The 20,697-nt window shown below is 48.5% G+C and overlaps 1 protein-coding gene across 1 annotated transcript; it reads right to left on the bottom strand.

Annotated features, from left to right (window-relative positions):
• Positions 1–1,586: 1,586 nt before the first annotated feature.
• Positions 1,587–14,188, bottom strand: ZNF132 (zinc finger protein 132). Its single transcript, XM_014480340.2, has 4 exons — positions 13,670–14,188; positions 11,143–11,223; positions 10,818–10,986; positions 1,587–6,489 (listed from the first exon to the last, which is right to left on the bottom strand). Exons 1-4 carry the CDS (start codon positions 14,072–14,074, stop codon positions 4,565–4,567), a joined length of 2,580 nt encoding a protein of 859 aa, XP_014335826.2. The 5' UTR covers positions 14,075–14,188; the 3' UTR covers positions 1,587–4,564.
• Positions 14,189–20,697: the final 6,509 nt, after the last annotated feature.

Genomic DNA, 20,697 nt, shown 5'->3' with positions numbered 1-20,697 from the left:
TGTCACAGGGCTCCAGGGAAGGAAGTTGTTGATCCACATATAGATCCAGATCTGCTGGTTGTGGGCCCTTTGATAAAATGTTGGAAACTACTCTTTTACAAGGTAAATGTCAGTTCAGTGAAACTTGTTATGTGGTTGTCACTGTGTCTCTCGTCTACAGTGCTTCACGTCAAGAAGAAAACATTACTGGAGGCGTGTTTGGGGAGAGCCAACCCCAGACTGGAGGCTTTGGGCTGAGTGGTGCTCAGCCAGGACCATGTGTCGGGGTTGGAACATAAAGGCTGCTGCTGCCTTTAGCTTCAGCAGTTCCTCTCAGACACCCTGCTGGCAGGAGGGGTGGCAGCCACAGGGGCAGGAAGTTCTCAGCCAGTCTGCTCGGTGTTTCCAGCACCGTAAGGCACACATCACCCCAGGCCTGCTTGGACGCGCGTGTGTGTAATCCCTGTGTGTGATAACTGTCTACCTTTGAGAGAGTTATTTCCTAGGCAGGTTGATAATAAGTCTAGGGGTCCCCAAGGAGAGAGGGGTCTGGAGTTGTTAGCTCCCATCTGTAAGAGAGAAAAAAAGCGACCAGTGCCATCTTTCTACTGGAGGCGTCCCTCCCTACTCTAGATGGGGGTGTAGACAGACTTTACACCAAAGCTTTCCTTCCCTGGTCGGACTTAGTCTGTCCCTTACCGACACAGGTGACATACTCATCTTTCCCGGTTCTACCACCGAGACAGGCTGGGGATGTACCAGGGGTAGACCTGATGGCATCCCTAACTGACGTCCAGCTCTTCAGCATTACCTCTGATGCCACCCGGGGTGCAATCAGAGTAACCTTCCGGAATGCCTCCCAGGCTAAACCGCTGGGGGGAAACATTCATCACCTGGGTGCCTGTGCATGACCGTGAGTATATTCCTGACCACAATAAGACTGATACGAACATAAAACTGAGATGTTTCTTCCAAGCGTCACCACATCAGTATGAGTCTACTCTGGTCCACTAAGAGCCAGCGCTACCAAAGGAAAGAACCCCATTGCAGTTCCAAGTAACCTTTAACCTCAGAGGTGATCTTGTAGCTATAGCGCCATCTAGCTTCCGAACTTTCTATTCCTAGCGAGGCTAGGAGCTTCCTGACTACCAATCCAAGTTTCTTCCTCCTTGAGAATTGCAGACCCCTCTCTCCTTGGGGACCCCTAGACTTTTTATCAACCTGCCTAGGAAATGACTCGCTCATTCCCCCCTTTTCTTTTAGGAGAATTATGTTGCCAAGGGAAAGGGATGTCATTTTCATTCCATAACTACTTCCTGCTGTTTAGGGGTGTAATCCCTAAATTGTTGAGGCAACATAGTCTCATAACCCTCATATTGAGGGTCTCTTATCCAGGGGCCCCAAGTAATAGTTGGAGGAGGCTGTGGCACTCATAGGAGCTTGGACAACCATTTGTAACTTAAAAACCTTCATGCAATTAGAAACAAATCCAATTACACAGTTACAGATGTAGGGAGCAAACAGCAAAAATAAAACAATCAGAATTATTGTAATTAAGATAGTTTTCCATCATAGGGAACTAGTTAACATCTCCCAAAGTGAGGCAACTGAGGCTTCAGGAGTATTCATAGCTCCAGTCATCTTGTTCATGTGTTTAGAAAAATAAGTAACATTAGTGCTCATATCAGGTATATATGTACAACATTGGGTATGAATAATGGCACACGTTTCTCCTTGGGCGGCTGTCAAAATATTTAAAGCCAATCTGTTTTGTAAAACCACCTAATTTGTGGTTGTTCAGCATTAAGAGCTGAAATAGCTTTTTGAGAATCTTGCAGTGCCTGTTGAGTAAAATTAGTCAAAGCATCTACTCGTAGCATGGTATCTGTAGTTCCCAAAGAGGGAACAAACACTGCAGCCAAATAATCATACCAGTGAAACACAGACCTTGCCCACAATGAGAGAGTCATTTCCTAGGCAGGTTGATAAGAAGGCTAGGGGTCCCCAAGGAGAGAGGGGTCTGCAATTCTCGACGAGGAAGAAAGGACAAACTTTCTTTTTTCCTCTACATTCCTTAGGATTATGTATCCTGCCTGAGGACAGTCTCTGGATTAAACCTGGTTGATCATGTTATCCTAAAATGTAAATTATGGGAGTAAGTCTGGTGAGATCTTTACAACCTCCAGACATTCTTTGGATTCATTGGAGAGTATATAACTCCATTGCTAACACTAGCAAAGGGGTATTCTTTCTACCCCTTTCTGATGTCTATGTCAGAAGCTTTCTCTATCTCCTTTATACTTTAATAAAACTTTACTACACAAAAGCTCTGAGCGATCAAGCCTCGTCTCTGGCCCCAGATTGAATTCTTCTCTTTCAGAGGCCAAGGATCCCGGGGTCGTCACGTGATTCAGCAACAACCTTTTCACCTTCAGCATGGAGGTCTGTATGGAGCAGAGTCAGAGTCTGGCAGAGCCAAATAGGGCCCAGATGTACAGGCAGGTGGGAGTTAGGGCAGACTGACCAGACTCCTCACCCCACTGACAGGGCGGCATGACCCATCTCCTGACCTCTCGGCCTGCTTCTTCCCCGTGGTCCCTCCATGGGTCATCTCTGCCAGGTGCCTCTGCACTGCTGCTCCTTCTGGCTGAAAAGGTTCCTGGAGTCCCCGCCTCAGATATTTTCCTGCCCACCTAAAAGCGAGCAGTAGCAGCCATCACTGTCACTCACCTGTGCTTCATTGCTCTTAGAGCTGCGGTTGCTCCGCAGTGACCCTGTTCTTTAGTCCCTTTGCATGTTAAATCTCTGTATCGCACATCAGATGGAGATGAAATGCATCTACCACGGAGCTCAGGCAAAAGCCTGGCACCCAGTAGGACCCCAGGGGACCTCTGGTGGCCCTGAGGGACGGTACTTGGCCCAGATCACAGCCCTCTCGGAGCTAACCCTGGGGAGCGAGAAGGTAGGAGACCTCAGGGAAAGAGTGGTGCTTATCCCGTCCTGCACTCACATGAGTGCAGGCACACCTGTCCCAGGCTGTAAGCGGCTGCTGAGCCCTAGAGACTTCACTCCCCTGGCAGGACGAAATCCACAGGCCCCTCATGCGTGAAACTGACATTGTAGTAGGGTGGTGTATACCGAACGCTGTGTCCCCCCCAATACCTAGGTTAAACCCTAACCCACTCAGTGTTCTGTATTTGGAGGTGGGGCATTTGGGAGGTTGATGAGGTCATGGGAGAGGAACCCTTGTGACTGGGATTAGTGGTCTCATAAGAGGCCCCCAAGGACCCCTTCTCCTTCACTGTGAGGACACAGAGGATGGCTGTCAACCAGGATCCTCACCTGTCACCAAATATCCTGGCACTAGATCTTGGATTTTCTAGTCTCCAGGACTGTGAGAAATTTGTTATTTTTAAGCCTCCCAGTTCATGGTATTTGTTACATCAGTTGGAATGGACTAAGACATGGGAGACAGACATCCCTCAAGAAAGCACACACTGGCAGCTGTGAGCAGGGCTGCGAAGGGCCCTTCAGTGTGTCAGTGAGGCCCCTCCTGGTGCACCTCATCTCAGGACCCCCCGAGTCTGTCCTTATGTCTGTCTTCTGGGGGCTCGCATGACCCTGCAGTTGGCTTTTACCTTTCAGTGAAGAGAAACTTCATGGCCTGGAGTCATGTCTGCTTCTTTTGTTGGAACTGTAAAAAACCTGGCATTTAATGATTCTTCTACAATCCATAAGGCTTATTAATATTTCACCAGTATACATGGACACACACACACACACACACATATATATACACATACACATATGTCTCCCTTGGTACAGTTTTAGGTAATCCCACATATTTTGATATGCTGTTCTCATTTTCACTCCAAGTACTTTCAAGTTTTTCTTTTGATTTCATCTTTGACCATGGATTATTTATAAGTGTGATATTCAGTTTCTGAATGAGGGTTTTCCACACATCATTCTGTTCTTTATTTCTTATTAGAATTCTGTTATTGTCAAGGTCCACACCGTGTATTATTTCTTTTCCCTTTATCAGGCCTTCTTTTATGGCCCAGAATATGCTCCATATTGGTAAATGTTCTACGTGCATGTGAAAAAAATGTCTATTCTGTCCTCTTGGACAGGAAGTTCTATAAATATTGATTAGGTCAAGCTGGTTCAAAGTGTTGTCTTCCACGCCTTTACTGATTATCTGGGAGGGTGTGAACTTCCCAAAGTGTAATTGTGAATTTGTCTATCGCTCCTTGCAGTTCTATCAGTTTTTGCTTCATGTACCCTGAAGCACTGTTAGGTACATAACGTGCAGGACTGTCACGTGTCTTTATTAATGAATCTCTCAACCAACACGGGGTCAGTTCATTCCCTGACCCTCTCAGAGGCCACAGGCAGCTAGAAAGAGCTTTACGCTCCAGAGGGGAGACAGTGCTGTGTAGGTTCCTAGGCCACTCAGAAAGGGCAGGGTAGCTTCTGAAGGCATGTCCACATCAGCGACACATTAGGGAATTTCTTTGTAGTCTGCTGCCTGAAGTTTGATGTGGCTGAAGACCTCCCAAAGACCATCTCCATAAGGCTCCATTCAGCTGTGGATCCTTCTGTGCTGTGCAAGGTTGCAGAGGCGACTGAAGATCTTCCCACAGTGGCCACACTCATAAGTCCTTTCTCTGGTGTGAACTATCTGGTGTCGAACAAGTGTGGATCTTTCACTAAAGGCTTTCCCACACTGGCTGCATTCATAGGGCCTTTCCTGGGTGTGCACTCTCTGGTGACGAATGAGGTGAGAGTTACTGCTGAAGGCTCTCCCGCAAGCACTGCACTCGTAAGGCCTTTCCCCAGTGTGAACTCTCCAGTGATAGATGAGGCTGGACTTACGGCTAAAGAACTTGCCACATTTAGTGCACTCATAAGGCCTTTCCCCAGTGTGAACTTTCTGATGCTTCGTAAGAATGGACTTTTGGCTAAAGAACTTCCCACATTCGTTACACTCATAAGGCCTTTCTCTGGTGTGAACTCTCCAGTGCTCAATGAGACTGGAACTGTGAGCAAAGGCCTTCCCACATTCACTGCACTCATAAGGCTTTTCCCCAGTGTGAGTTCTCCAGTGCTGAACCAGGCTGGAGTTGCGACTGAAGGCTTTTCTGCACTCACTGCACCTGTAAGGCCTTTGTCCAGTATGTACTTTCTGGTGTTGAATGAGGGTGGAGCTATTGCTGAAGGTTTTCCCACATTCACCACATGCGAAAGGCCGTTCTCCGGTGTGGACTTTCTGATGGCGAAGGAGGTGAGAGCTTTGGCTAAAGTCTCTCCCACATTCACTGCATCCGAAAGGCCGTTCTCCGGTGTGAACCTTCTGGTGCTGAGCAAGGTTGGAGTTGTTGTTAAAAGCTCTCCCACACTCACCGCACTCAAATGGCCGTTCTCCAGTATGAACTCTCCAGTGCTGCATGAGCGCAGAGCTGCGACTGAAGGCTTTACCACACTGACTGCACTCGTAAGGTTTTATGTGGGTGTGGACTTTCTGGTGCCGAAGGAAATTGGAGCTTTGGCTGAAGGCTCTTCCACATTTGCTGCACTTGAAAGGCCTTTCTCCTGTGTGGACTTTCTCATGCCGAGCGAGGTGTGACCTGTTATTGAAGGCTTTCCCACATTCACTGCATTCATAAGGCCTTTCTCCTGTGTGGATTCTCTGGTGATGAATAAGGGTGAGTTTGTGGCTGAAAGTTTTCCCACAGTCGCTGCATGCATAATCTTTTACTCCCGCGTGGAATTTCTGATGCTTCCTCAGTTGATATGGGTGACTGAAAGCCTTGCCACACTCTTTACATACATGAGATGTTTCTCCAGTGTGAAACCATTGGTCACTAATAAGGGCTGATTTCTCCTCTAAGGAATTTTCAGCTCTTGTGCATCTAAATGGTGTCTCTTCAGAGCGAGTGCTCCGGTGGCTGAGGAGGACAGAAGTCTTCTGGAAAGCTTTCCCACTGTCACTGCAGTTGAAGGGCTTCTGTGAGGACTGGACCTCTTCGAGCTGCCCAGAACTGAAAAGGTGCAGTGAGGCCTCCCTGCCCTTTGTGCTGCTATGTGGCTCCCCACTGCCGTCCATGCTTGGGGGCTGGAGGAGGTCATGGCCGTCTGAGACATCCTGGCCACCTAACCCACATGTAATGGGTTTCTCTGACAAAGAGCCTGTTGAGCTTTTTACAAACAAGTCCCTGTCTCTGTTCCATTGGAAGGGCTTTTCTCCATTGTACTCTGGATGCTGGTGAAGATTTACACCAAACCAAAACTCTCTTCCATATGCTAAACATGTGCAGGAAGTCTCCCCAGTATGTCTCTGATGGTCGTCCAGCTGCAAAATGTCTTTCAAGAGTGGCTCACACGTGTCACAGCTGTCAGCCTTCTGCATGGAAGGAGGTACACTGGGAGTTTTGACCTGTGACACCACTTCTCCAGAAGCATTCTTCTCAGAAGGCACCTCCTCATCTTCCACCACAGGCCAACAGCCTGAAAGCCGAGAAATTTCTGGTTAACGTGAGCGTTCCACTTAGTGAAAAGGGTGACTTCCTTAGAAATGTGTCACTGACACATACAGGAATGGGCCAAGGATTTGCCGATAGGCCAGGTGGGGCAGAGTTAGAGTGCAAGGCTCACTGGCGGGATAGGGCCCTCACCAGAGGCAAGAACTCAGAGGTAAAGGGCCTGAAAAGACATTTTTCAAAAAAAGATATACATACACAAATGGACAAAAAGTAAATGGAAAGAAGCTCAACATCATTAGTCATCGTGTGCACAGTGTGCGCTCAGTCATGTCCAGCTCTCTGTGACCCCATGCACTATAGCCTGTCAGGCTCTTCTGCCCATGGAATTTTCCAGGCAAAAATACTGGAGCAGGTTGGCATTTCCCACTCCAGGGGATCTTCCTAACTCAGGGATCGAACCCACATCTCTTCCATCTCCTGCACTGGCAGGCAGGTTCTTTATCACTGCACCACCGGGCAAGCCCGTTAGTCTTTACAGAAATGCAAGCTCAAACCACAATGAGATACCACTTTAAACTCACCAGGATAGCTTGAAGAAAAAAAGATAGTAACAAGTTTTTGATGAGGAAGTAGAGAAACTGAAACACTCATAAACTGCAGTGGGAATGTAAAACGGTGCTGCCAATTGGGACAGTTTGGGAATTTCGCTGCTATGTATTTACAGAAGAGAAATGACATATATCTACACAAAACTTGTACATGAACATCTGGAACAGCCATAATGTTTGTAACAGTCAAAAAGTGGAAAAAAGCCAAATGTCCATCAGCTGATGAATGGATAAACAAAACTGGTATATCTATATGCTGGAATATTATTCAGCCATAAAAATGAAAGAAGTATTATTGATATGTTCTATAACATGGATGAACCTCAATAACATTATGCCAAGTAAAAGCCAGTCACGGAAAACACATATGGTATAATCCCATTTGTGTGAAATACCTATTAATAGAACAAGCAAATCTGTACAGTCACGAGGTAGATTAGTGGTTGCCTAGGACTCAGGACAGGATGTGGGAAGATGAAGAGCGACTGCTAAAGGGCAGAGTCTCTCTTTAGGTGATGAAAATGCTTAGAATTAGAGTGTGGTGATATTAGTTTATTGAAAAAGTGAAAGTGAAGTCGCTCAGTTGTGTCCGACTCTTTGTGACCCCATGGACTGTAGCCTACCAGGCTCCTCCATCCGTGGGATTTTCCAGGCAAGAATACTGGAGTGGGTTGCCATTTCCTTCTCCAGGAGATCTTCCCGACCCAGGGAATGAACCTGGGTCTCCCGCATTGTAGGCAGACTCTTTACCGTCTGAGCCATCAGGGAAGTCCATTTGTTTATTATCCTTAATTAAAAAAAAATAAAAAAAATAAAGCAAACTGCCTCAGTTATACATATGTTCTTTTTCATATTCTTTCCTATTATAGTTCCCTGTGCTATACAGTAGGACCTAATGTTTATCCATTCTATATATAATAGGTTGTACTTCCTAATTCCAATCCATCCCTCTCCCAACCCCCACCATTGGCAACCACAAGTCTGTTCTCTACATCTGTGAAACTTTTTCTGCTTTACAGATATGTTCATTTGTGTTGTATTTTAGATTCCATATATAAGAGATATCACATGGTACTTGTCTTTTCTCCTTATGACTTACATCACTTAGTATGATAGTCTCTAGGTTCACCCGCGTTACACCAAGTGGCATTATTTCTTTTTTATGGCTGAGTAGCGTTCCATTGTATACATACACCACATCTTCTTTTCCATTCATCTGTCGATAGAATTTATGTTGCTTCCATGTCCTGGATATTGTAAATAGTGCTACAATGAACATTGGAGTAAATTTATCCTTTCGAATTGCTGTTTTTTCTCCAGATATATGCCCAGGAGTGAGATTGCTGGATCGTATGGGAACTCTAGTTTTCATTTTTTCAGGAAACTCCATACTGTTTTCCATAGTGGCTGCACCAATTTACATTCCCATCAATAGTGTAGGAGGGTTCCTTTTTCCACATGCTCTCTACCATTTGTTATCTGTAGACTTTTTAATGATGGCTATTCTGACTGGGTGTGAGGTGACACCTCATAATAGTTTTCATTTGAATTTCTCTAATAATAAGCAAATAATAATAATAAAAGAAAGGCAATGCCAAAGAATGCTCAAACTACCACACAATTGCACTCGTCTCACATGCTAGTAAAATAATGCTCAAAATTCTCAAAGCCAGGCTTCAGCAATATGTGAACCGTGAACTTCCTGATGTTCAAGCTGGTTTTAGAAAAGGCAGAGGAACCAGAGATCAAATTGCCAACATCCGCTGGATCATGGAAAAAGCAAGAGAGTTCCAGAAAAACATCTATTTCTGCTTTATTGACTATGCCAAAGCCATTGACTGTGTGGATCACAATAAACTGTGGAAACTTCTGAAAGAGATGGGAATACCAGACCACCTGACCTGCCTCTTGAGAAATCTGTATGCAGGTCAGGAAGCAACAGTTAGAACTGGACATGGAACAACAGACTGCTTCCAAATAGGAAGAGGAGTACGTCAAGGCTGTACATTGTCACCCTGCTTATTTCACTTCTATGCAGAGTACATCATGAGAAACGCTGGGCTGGAAGAAACACAAGCTGGAATCAAGATTGCCGGGAGAAATATCAATAACCTCAGATATGCAGATAATACCACCCTTATGGCAGAAAGTGAAGAGGAACTAAAAAGCCTCTTGATGAAAGTGAAAGTGGAGAGTGAAAAAGTTGGCTTAAAACTCAACATTCAGAAAACGAAGATCATGGCATCTGGTCCCATCACTTCATGGCAAATAGATGGGGAAACAGTGGAAACAGTGTCAGACTTTATTTTTTTGGGCTCCAAAATCACTACAGATGGTGACTGCAGCCATGAAATTAAAAGACGCTTACTCCTTGGAAGGAAAGTTATGACCAATCTAGACAGCATATTCAAAAGCAGAGACATTACTTTGCCAACAAAGGTCCATCTAGTCAAGGCTATGGTTTTTCCAGTGGTCCTGTATGGATGTGAGAGTTGGACTATAAAGAAAGCTGAGCGCCGAAGAATTGATGCTTTTGAACTGTGGTGTTGGAGAAGACTCTTGAGAGTCCCTTGGTCTGCAAGGAGATCCAACCAGTCCATTCTGAAGGAGATCAGCCCTGGGATTTCTTTGGAAGGAATGATGCTAAAGCTGAAACTCCAGTACTTTGGCCACCTCATGGGAAGAGTTGCCTCATTGGAAAAGACTCTGATGCTGGGAGGGATTGGGGGCAGGAGGAGAAGGGGACGACAGAGGGTGAGATGGCTGGATGGCATCACTGACTCGATGGACGTGAGTCTGGGCGAACTCCAGGAGTTGGTGATGGACAGGGAGGCCTGGCGTGCTGCGATTCATGGGGTTGCAAAGAGTGGGACAGGACTGAGCGACTGAACTGAACTGAATAATAAGCAGTGTTGAGCGTGTTTTTACATGCTTTTTGGCCATCTGTATGTCTTCTTTGGAGAAATGTCTATTTAGGTCTTCTGCCCATTTTTCAATGGGGTTATTTTCTTGTTATTGAGTTGTATGAGCTGTTTGTATATTTTGGAAATTAAAACCCTTGTCAATCATATCACTTACAAATATTTTCTCAGTTTCTAAGCTGTATTTTCATTTTTTTAATGGTTTCCTTTGCTGTGCAAAAACTTGTAAGTTTTATTAGGTTCCATTTGTTTGCTTTTATTTCGTTGCTTTGGGAGACTGACTTACGAAAACACTGGTATGATTTATATCAAAGAATATTTTGCCTATGTTCTCTTCAAGAAGTTCTATGGAGTATGGCGAGATTTATACACTGAAAACACGAAAACCCACTAAACTGTACACTTTAAAAGGGTGAATGTTAAAATTGATTTTTGTAAAAAAAAGTAAAAGGGTGAACGTTATGATATATATCAGTAAAGCCATTAAAAAAAAAGTCTCTGGGGAAGGGGCAGAACCTCGGCATGGCCACACACTAGATCAGCCAGCCAGGCACTGGTCAAGTTGAGCAGGACCCTTCAGGCAGGCCAGAATGCCGATCCCCAACCTCTGCTCCCACAGGGCCCCTGTGGGACCTAATAGCTGTTAGGACTCCTCATGAGGCTGCTCAGGGAGAAACGGGGGTGCACACAGCCCAGGCCCAGCACTCACAGCAGCTACAACATGAAACCTGGGCAGGAAGCAGTGTCCCTGGTCCAGCTTGGGGATGGGAGAAGACAAAAGGCAGGTGCTGGCCCCAGGCCAGGGAAGGGAACGAGGGCCTTACCAAGTGAGGTCACGAGCTCCAAGGTCTCCAGCATCACAGTGTGGTACAGCTGCCTCTGGGCTTCATCAAGGAGCTCCCACTCCTCCCTGGAGAAGTGCATGGCCACCTCCTCGAAGGCCACCAGGCTCCCCCATGAGGAGGCAGCAAGGCCAGGGGGCCAATAGGTGGGCTGGAAAACAAACAAAACGGTCCAGCGGGCACATTCAGGCCCTTGATGTGCGACTCAGTGCTCTGCCCCGTGTCCCACTGGCATCTCTTCTCCTCATGACCCCCGTCCGTCCTCCCTCCACCCGCCTGCAGCTCACCCCCTTCCCCCGGCCCTCACCTCTGAGAAGGCCACAGGTGCTGGCCCCACTGGTGCCCCGCTCTCCTCACAGTCCCACTGGCCACTGTTTTCAGACCAATCCTAACGAGAGAGACAAAAGGAAGGTGGGTAGATGGACGCTGTTTGAGCTCTAAGTGGTCATATGACACCCCTCTCCCTACTAACCAACTTCCCTTGTGTCCTTCAGGTCACACCTCCCAAATCTAAGAAAATCTGAGCTCTCTTTTCTTCCTTAAGCCTCTGTATCAGGCCTCATTCCCCTACCACGTACACATCAATCCTCAAACCTCTACTTCCCACATCCCACAGTATCATCGTCCCTCTCCCTGGCCACACCACAGGCACTTCCCCTGTACTCGTCTTCCACTATGCACTTAGCTTGCCAACAGAGGCAGGCAGGATCCGATGCTAACCTTGGACTGTCCTTGACTGCAAGAGCTTCCCACTAACAGAGAGAGCCATCACCTCTCTAGACAAAGCCTCCCTTCTTGGCTCTGTTGCTCCAATCTTGCACCCCAGAACCAGGAGTAATAATCTCAAACACCCTTATTCTCTTCCAGCTCTAAGCTTATGCATGCTGTCCCTTCACCAGTCATAGCTGTCCTTGCCCTTCCTAATACACAAACCCCTGACCTGCTCGTCCCCACTCTTGGCGTGGCAACGCTTAGCTTGGCTGAGCCTTTTTGTCCCTGATACTCCAGCAGCCTAATAAACCCCCCTGGACGTAAGGAGAATGGCCAGAAAACCCTGTGAGCTGTAGAAAGGTAAAACAATCTAAGCTCAGGCCCACTGTCATCCTACCTTCCTTACTTATGTGCTTTTTCTTTTCTTTTTTTTTTTTGTATTTATTTATTTGGCTGTGCTGTGTCTTAGTTGCACTGTGTGGGATCTTAGTTGTGGCAGGTAGAATCTAGTTCCCTGACCAGGGACTGAACCCAGGTCCCCTGCATTGAGAGCATGGAGTCTTGGCCACTGGACCACCAAGGAAGACCCTGTGCTTCATTTTTTCATCCCAGGTCTACACTCTACTCAGAGGCTTGTTCATCATCCTCAACCCAGCTCACAGTGCGCAAGCACAAGCCTCCCGCCGGCGGACGTCTCTAGTCTCGACCTGGCATGAAATACACTTGACATCTCAATTTGGCAGTCTCAATGACATTCCAAATACAATATGGCCAAAACAGTTATTTTCCCTCTGAAATCTACTCCTCAAACCATTTTCCACATCCGAAAAAATATTCAGGGTCAACCATATTTCCCTGCCACATATCAGGAAATCTCAGTTCAGTTCAGTTGCTCAGTTGTGTCTGACTCTTTGCGACCCAAAGAACCACAGCACACCAGGCCTCCCGGTCCATCACCAACTCCCAGAGTTCACCCAAACCCATGTCCATCGAGTCGGTGATGGACATCTAACCATCTCATCCTCTGTCATCCCCTTCTCCTCCTGCCCTCAATCTTTCCCAGCATCAGGGTCTTTTCAAATGAGTCAGCTCTTTGCATCAGGTGGCCAAAGTATTGGAGTTTCAGCTTCAACATCAGTCCTTCCAATGAACACCCAGGACCGATCTCCTTTAGGATGGACTGGTTGGATCTCCTTGCAGTCCAAGGGACTTTCAAGAGTCTTCTCCAACACCACAGTTCAAAAGCATCAATTCTTCGGCGCTCAGCTTTCTTTATAGTCCAACTCTCACATCCATACAGGACCACTGGAAAAACCATAGCCTTGACTAGATGGACCTTTGTTGGCAAAGTAATGTCTCTGCTTTTGAATATGCTATCTAGGTTGGTCACAACTTTCCTTTAAAAGAGTAAGCGTCTTTTAATTTCATGGCTGCAATCACCATCTGCAGTGATTTTGGAGCCCAGAAAAATAAAGTCAGCCACTGTTTCCCCATCTATTTGCCATGAAGTGATCAGGAAATCTAGTCCACCCTAAAAATTACATCCAGGAGCCAACCACTTCTCCTACCTTACAGGCACCTCCCTGCTCTAGCCACCAAAACCACACACCGAGACTACTGCAGTCACCTCCTCCATGATCTTCGGGCCTCCAGTCTCATCCCACTTTCCAGTCTTTTCACTCAGCATCCACAGGCTTGTTAAGATCTGATTCAGATCACCTCCTCCTCTGCTCTAAACTTCCCGTGACCCGCACCACACTGAGAATAGAGGCCCAGCACCCCAGCCTCCCTTTCCGGGCCTGTCTCCAGTCCCTCTGCTCTCTATTTCCACCAGAAGAAATGGAGATCTGTCGTTTCCCTCAACACTGTCACCTTATGCCCACCTCCAAGCAACTGGCACATGCTGGTCTCTGTGTCACGGACACCTTTCCAGATCTATCCCATGTGATCCGCTCCACATAACCTCTGGCCTAGGTTCAGGATGCCAGGGGAAAGTGACTCTCAGGGGCCCAGACTCATGTGCAGGCCGAGTTCGGGACGCCACCATCCCCTAACAGACCCCAGGGTCACAAGGGCGGGGATCTCAGCAGGTGAGGACCTGTCTCATCTCACCTGCCACTCACCTGCCTCGGGTCCATCGGCGACTCTGCAAGACCGGTTACAGCCTGTGGGCTGGGCGGGGCCGTGTCAGGCGGCGGCCGTGACGAGCCTGCGCGCTCACCCGAACACCCCCACAAACACTGGGAGGGGTGACGCAGGTTGATGGTCGCACTCAGTGCTTCGACCGTCCCCAGTATGAAACGGAAGCTGCCTCCCCGGAACTTGGGACGAAGGCGGGGCGCGGAGAAACCGAGGCTTAGGAAGGAGGAGCGGTAAGCCGAGGGTAAAAGGGAGTGCCAAGGTGCGAAGAGGGTCCCAGAACGTCCCCCTGGGGGCCTTCGCCTCACGTCCCAGGGTGTGTCTCCTGCACCCCCACCAGGCACTAAACTAAGACTGCAATGGCGACGCCGGAAGTCCCGCCCCACCATCTGAGGCCAGGCGAAAACGCCCAAATCCTGACCCTCACTGGCTCCAGGCTCGTGGACGTCTATGTCGCTTTTCCCTGAGCCTATCGCGGTGCCGCCGAGTCGTTGCCTAGGTGATTAGACTGGACGCACCGCATCACGGCTCACGCGACTTGAACTACACTACCCAGAACTTCCCTCACTGTGCGTTCACACCAGTATTGACCAATGATAGCCCAGGAAATAGGCGTTTCCGGGACGGCCACGCCTTGGAGGGCGGGACTTCCGGATTCAGATGGTTGCTTCTCTGTCGGTCGCGGGCGGATGGACCTAGTTGTTGGACCGTGGTTGGTGTCCAGGGGGCTCCTCAGGCCCGCGGAAACGGGAGTGGGTAGGTACGACAGCCTAGGAGGTCCCAACTGTGCCCTGTGTGTCCCGTGACCTCAGCAAACGTCCCGTCTCCCCGGGTTCTTGTTTCCTCGGCTGTCGGGGGACCGCCCGGCGCGGGGTTGTTCTCCGGGTCGTCCGTCAAGGCCTGTCTGTGCCCGTGGCCGACCCGGAGTCGTCGCCCTGTGCATCGTATCCGCTTTACGGAGAAGGGCCCCAGGCTCCAAAGCCACCCGTTCCGAGGTCATGACCCAGCATGTAGCTGGACTGCGGGCATGGTAAGAGAGCCGGGTCTCTTGGCCTCCACCTGGACTCCGAACCCCAGTGCCGCAAGTCCCCTACTGAACCCCAGGCTTCGGTGCTCAGGACACTGGGGCGTTCGTGGGTGGAAGTCTGCATTTCAGAGTCCAGTGTGATAAAATGTGGAGGGTGCAGGCGGAGGGATGTGCATGTGCGAAGACTCGGAGGTGAGACTGGCCTGGGAGCATTCGGGAAAGTTCTGCAGTCTCCACTGCCGGGAACCGACAGCGTGAGCATGGGAGTCCCACCTCTGTTGACGGGCTTTGGATTCTGGGAGCCACAGATTTTCATTAGAATATGGATGGCCATGATCTGAGTTAGGATTTTGAAACTGCGTGAACACAGAGTTGTGGTGGGGGCTGAAAGCAGGCAGCTTCAGGAGGATGCTGCTGCAAATGTTTCTCCGGTGACCTCTCCAGAATAGAAGTAGGAGAGGTGGGAGAAATAATCAGATTCCCTATACGATTTTCAGAGTGGAATCGATGGGATTTCCATTTACGAATGGAGAGTGAATGTAGTGGAGGATAAAGGACTATCCCAAGTGTTACAGATAAAGAATGAGATGGAGAGCGGAGGTTGGCAGAAGGAGTATGTTTGGCAGAAGAGTAGCAGTTGGATTATGTGGGAGTAGAGTCTGAGTTGTCTGGAGAGCTCTAGGTGGAGCTGACCCGCGTGCCCGTGAACAGGAAATTTCTATTTAGCTTCCTGATGTCTAGACTGTCCTGCCCTGGTGGCCTGGACCAGGTTATGTCCTGAGATGGGATTTTGGAAGGAAAATCTCAGCTTGTGGTTCCAGATGGGCCCTGAGATGAGTGTGGGATGTCCAGATGAAGGACCAGTAGCCGAGTGGAGGAGGTGGGTGCAGGAAAGAGAAACTGTCTAAACTCTGGTGGATGTGGGGACAGTGCACACCCAGGAGGAGGGCCCACACCCTCAGAGATGAAAGGGCGAGCAGGGGTGTCAGGGGACGGGGTTTTGCAGGCCTAAGGGGAGGTGTGGGCGGGACAAAGACTGGGGGCCCGGGTCCAGTGCCCAGTGCTTAGATCATATTCTTGTGCCCCTTGCCTGGTGTTGCAGGACCCAGTGACTTTTGAGGACAAGAGCACGCGCCTTTTTTGGGGAAGAAATAGGTCTCCTTAGTGAGGCCAGTGAAGCCTCTGCTGGGATGTGGTGCTGTCTTCACCAGGTCAGGCTTGTCATCTTTCCCAGGAGAGGCGCTGCTGGCCCTCGTGGTGGCTGTGTCCACCTGCTTCTTCTCCCAGACCACCGTGTAAACAGTCGCAGCGCCGTTTGCCTTGGGACCTTGACAGCCATGGTCCAAGATCAGAAGCATCACAGCCTGAGTAGCAGCAGATCGTTCACCTTGGTTGTTTTCTGATCGGGTGGCCCAGTCCGGACCTGTGGGTTTCCCTCCGTCACCTGTCCTCCGGCAGCGCGTGGGGGCTCCGCTTCGCTGTAATGTTCCGGCTTCTCGTCGCGGTGGCTTCTGTGGTCGTGGGCCGCGGGCTGTAGAGAGCGAGGGCGTCGGTAGTTGTGGTGCACGGGTGTAGTTGCCCCGAGACACAGAAGATCCTCCTGGACCGGGGGTCAAACCCGTGCCGCCTGCATTGGCAGGCAGGCTCTCAACCACTGGCCCAGCAGGGAAGCCTGGCAAGTTGATGTTTACCTCCTTGGAAGCTCCCGAACCATTTCCCAAAGGGTCTGTGCCTTTTATACTCCCAGCAGCGCCGCAGGACTGTTCAGTTTTTCCACCGTGCCAACACCAAGACAACTTGGAGCTGGCATCCTGGTGGTGTGAAATGGTATCTCAACGGCTTTTAAAAGCCATGGCAAAATATGCACAAAACTTACCATTTTAACCATTTTTAAGTGTATGGTTCAGTGGCTTTAATTCAGTTGTGCCACTTTAACCCCTGTACTTCTTCAGAACATTTTTATTATCTTGAACTGAAACTCTCTACCCTTGAAGCAGTCATCTCATTGGGCTTTTGATCTACATTTTTCTCATGAACAATGGTATTTTCACGTGCGTGTTAACAGTCTGTTTCCTTCAATGAAACGTCTATTCAGATCTTTTCCTTATTTCTAATTGGGTTGTCTTTTTATCTTTGAGCCATAAAGTTCTTCATAGATTCTGTATTTAGAAACCATATGTAAGTATTTTCTAAGTATTTTTTCTCAGTCTGTGGCTCATTTTTTTAAACTTTTATTTATTTGTGTTATTAAAAAAAAAACTTTTTATTTTGTATTGGGGGGTAGCCAGTTAACAGACATAGTTGTGGTAGTTTCAGGTGAACGGTGAAGGGACTCAGCCCTACATACACATATCTCCCTTATCACCCCCGCCAAACTCCTCTCCAATCCAGGCTGTGTGTGCATCTTTTAGTGTTCTGAATGGTGTCTTTTTACAAAAAAATTTGTTTATTTGGCTGTGCTGGGTGTTCGTTGTGGCATGTGGGATCTAGTTCCCCGACCAGAGGTCAAACCCAGGCCCCCTGCATGGGGAGCGCAGAGTCTTAGCCACTGGGCCAGCAGGAAAGTCTCTTAATGATGCATTTTGAAGAGCAGATTTTACATTTTGATGTTAAATTTTACACTCATTGTCTAATATATTAGTTTTTCTATTTATATATTGTCTTTGTATCATACCTAAAAAATTATTTGTCTAGCCAAAAGTCAAAAAGTTCTCCTTTGTTTTCTTCTATAAATTTTATAGTCTTAGCTCTTACATTTATGGTCTTTTTCATGGTAACTTTTACGTATAGTTGAGATAAGGGTTTGAATTTATTTTTTTGCATGTGAATGTCTAGTTTTCCCAGAACCATTTGCTGAAAAGGCCATCTTTCCACATTATATTTTTGTTGGAAATCAGTTAAGGCTATTTTGCTCTCTTAAATCTGTTGATCTATATTTCTGTCCTACTGACAGGACCAGACTGTCGTGAGTACCTTGGCTTTATAGAAATTTTTGAAGTTTAGTAAGGAAAGTGCAACTTTCTTTCTTAGCACAATTGTTTTCCTTGTTGTGTTCTGCGTGTCTATGAATTTAGGGTCAGCCTGTTAGTTTCTGCTCAGAATGTTGGCTGTGGTTTTGATAGGGATTGCACACTCAGAACCAGTGGACCTGGGTTTGTTCTGGCACCACCGGTGAAACATGGGTGTTCCATAAAGTGCACAGAGCCTGGGTGGGGAGGGTAACAGGCAGGGGAAAGGCTTCTCCCAGGTGTGGGAGGCAGCGCCATGAGGCCTCGCTGACCACAGCTGACCGCTCTGGTACAGGGAGCTGAGCCCACCCTTTGCTTGGAAGCCTGAGGCCCCAAGGCACACCTGACTGCAGCTCTGATCGCAAGCTGCCCTGTCGGCGGAAGGGAAGGTCTGAGTTCAGTGGACATACTGACGCCTTGGAACGCTGGGGAGAGCTCAGGAAGACAGGCCCCAAGCTTGGCTCACCACAGGCCTGCAGGAGTGTCGGCTTCAGGTCGATGATGGGGAGGGAGTGGAGAGGCGTCCTGAGAGTGGCCGCAGAGTGCTGTGCAGCGAACCCTGGGCCCTGTGCCTTCCTGTCTCGGGACCCCTGGGCTCCTGGTTTGCCTTTTGTCCTGAGTCACAAATGATAGCCCAGAAACCAACATTGTATATAGCTCTCTCTCTATATATAGAAAGAGTGGAGCTCATACATACCTATAGACTTTGAAGTTTGGGGGGGAACAGTCTTGAACCTTTATAAAATCAAAAGGCTCCATGTAAAACATGCATCTCTCACTCTTCTTGGAAAAGCAGCGGATGGGACCACCAAATGTGGACCCCACCATCCCTGCCCACGTTCTGGGCCCCGCCTCGGTGGAAACCAGCAGATGATGAGGGCAGGTGCCCCCAGGCTCACCTGCAGTGTCGCTTGTGCCCCTGAGATCCTGGCTGCAGACCTCTAAGCCCCAGGGCTCCTGCCTTGCAGTGATGGCCTTGCCAGAAGCAAGCCCAGGGAGGCCGAGGAGGCCGCCTGCTTGCAGACTGTCGTCCGGCTGTGAGCAGCACGCCGCGGCTCACACCTGCTCTGCACCCACTCTCAGGACAAGGTGAGCCTGCGCGGCACCTCCTTGCCAGGCTGAGCCCTCCTCTCGCCCAGGGCTCTGCCAGCAAGTGTGGCAAGCATGACCCACCACAGCCCTCCTGAGCTCAAACCTAGTGTGTCCACACTCATGTGGGGTCTTGGTTGGTACACCAGGGCTGGAACCTATGTCCTCTTCATGGAAGCACGGGGTGTGTGTGTATGTGTAGGCACGTGTCACGCTCTGTCATATCCAGTTCTTTGCGACCTCAAGGACTGTAGCCTGAGGCGCCTCTGTCCAAAGGATTCTCCAAGCAAGAATACTGGTGTGGGTTGCCATTTCCTTCTCCAGGGGATCTTCCTGGACTAGGGATCGAACCCGCGTCTCCTGCATTGGAGGTGGATTCTTTACCATCTGAGCCACCAGGGAAGCATTAGCTGCTGGACCACCAGAGTAAGTGGGTGTGTGTGTGTGTGCGCGCGTGTGTATGCGTGTGCACTCCAGTCAAACCCACGTCTCTTACCTCTCTTGTACTGGCAGGTGGGTTCTTTACCACTGGGACCACCTGGGAAGCATAACTGCTGGAACACCAGGGAAATCCCTAAACTTCATTTTTAACATGGACATTCTTTATTTCTGGCCAGTGCACCCTGTTCTTTCCCCTACTTTATTCAGCTTAACTCTGAATTGGCAATGAGGAATTTAAGTCTGAATTTTGCAATAAGAAGTTCATGATCTGAGCCACAGCCAGTCCTCAGTCTTGTTTTTGCTGACTGAATAGAGCTTCTCGATCTTCAGCTGCAAAGAATATAATCAATGTGATTTCGGTGTTGACCATCTGGTGATGTCCATGTGTAGAGTCCTCTCTCTTATGTTGTTGTGTTATGACCAGTGTGTTCTCTTGGCAAAACTCTGTTAGCCTTTGCCCAGCTTTGAAGGCAATGGCAACCCACTCCAGTACTATTGCCTGGAAAATCCCATGGACGGAGGAGCCTGGTAGGCTGCAGTCCATGGGGTCGTGAAGAGTCAGACACTACTGAGCAACTTCACTTTCACTTTTCACTTTCATGCATTGGAGAAGGAAATAGCAACCCACTCCAGCATTCTTGCCTGGAGAATCCCAGGGACGGCAGAGCCTGGTGGGCTGTTGTCTGTGGGGTTGCACAGAGTCGGACACGACTGAAGCGACTTAGCAGCAGCAGCATTCTGTACTCCAAGGCCAAACTTGCCTGCTACTCTGGGTATTTCTTGACTTCCTACTTTGACTTCCTTCTGTGCTATCTTTTTTAGTTAGCATAGAAATCAAGTTAAATCATATATAAGCAAGAATGACTTGCCTAGCCCTCAATATGTGAACATTTCTTCCTTTAACATCTACCAAAATAAAAAGTGCACTCATTCTTGATGTAACAAGTAGGCAATGCTTAATTTTTGTGTAAGTATACTTATGGTAAGCAGGGCTTCCCAGGTGGCTCAGTGGGTAAAGAATCTGTGTGCAGTGCAGGAGATGCTGGTTTGATCCCTGTGTCCGGAAGATCCCCTGGAGGAGGGTATGGCAGTCCACTCCAGTATTCTTGCCTGGAGAATCCCATGGACAGAGGAGCCTGGTGGGCCACAGTCCATAGGGTCGCAAAGAGTCCGACACGACTGAAGCAACTGAGCATGCATGGTAAGCAGACTAAAGCACCATTCCCGCCAAAGATGTGGAGGACTTAGTGTCCAGAACATGTTGTTACAGGGCAAGAGGGAACTACATTTAGATGGTAGGTGGAAATAAGGTTGATAACCAGCTGACTTTGGGACATGGAGATCATTCTGGATTGTCTGAGGTTGGCAGGGTGGGAGGAAACATCGTAATAACCCTTGTTATTACGGGTCCTTGTTGTAAGGGTCCTTATAGTGGAAGAGGGAGGCA

Source organism: Bos mutus, chromosome 18, assembly GCF_027580195.1.
Source record: "Bos mutus isolate GX-2022 chromosome 18, NWIPB_WYAK_1.1, whole genome shotgun sequence".
NCBI lineage: Eukaryota > Metazoa > Chordata > Mammalia > Artiodactyla > Bovidae > Bos > Bos mutus.
The sequence above is the reverse complement of the archived record's forward strand: the minus strand, read 5'-3'. Positions and strand labels throughout refer to the sequence as shown.

Coding starts and splice junctions, on each gene's coding strand:
- ZNF132 (XM_014480340.2), bottom strand. CDS start 14,074: ATGGTGGGGCGGGACTTCCGGCGTCGCCATTGCAGTCTTAGTTTAGTG. Junction 11,224..13,669: donor CGCCGATGGACCCGAGGCAG/GTGAGTGGCAGG, acceptor CTCTCTCGTTAG/GATTGGTCTGAAAACAGTGG. Junction 10,987..11,142: donor CACCTGTGGCCTTCTCAGAG/GTGAGGGCCGGG, acceptor TTTGTTTTCCAG/CCCACCTATTGGCCCCCTGG.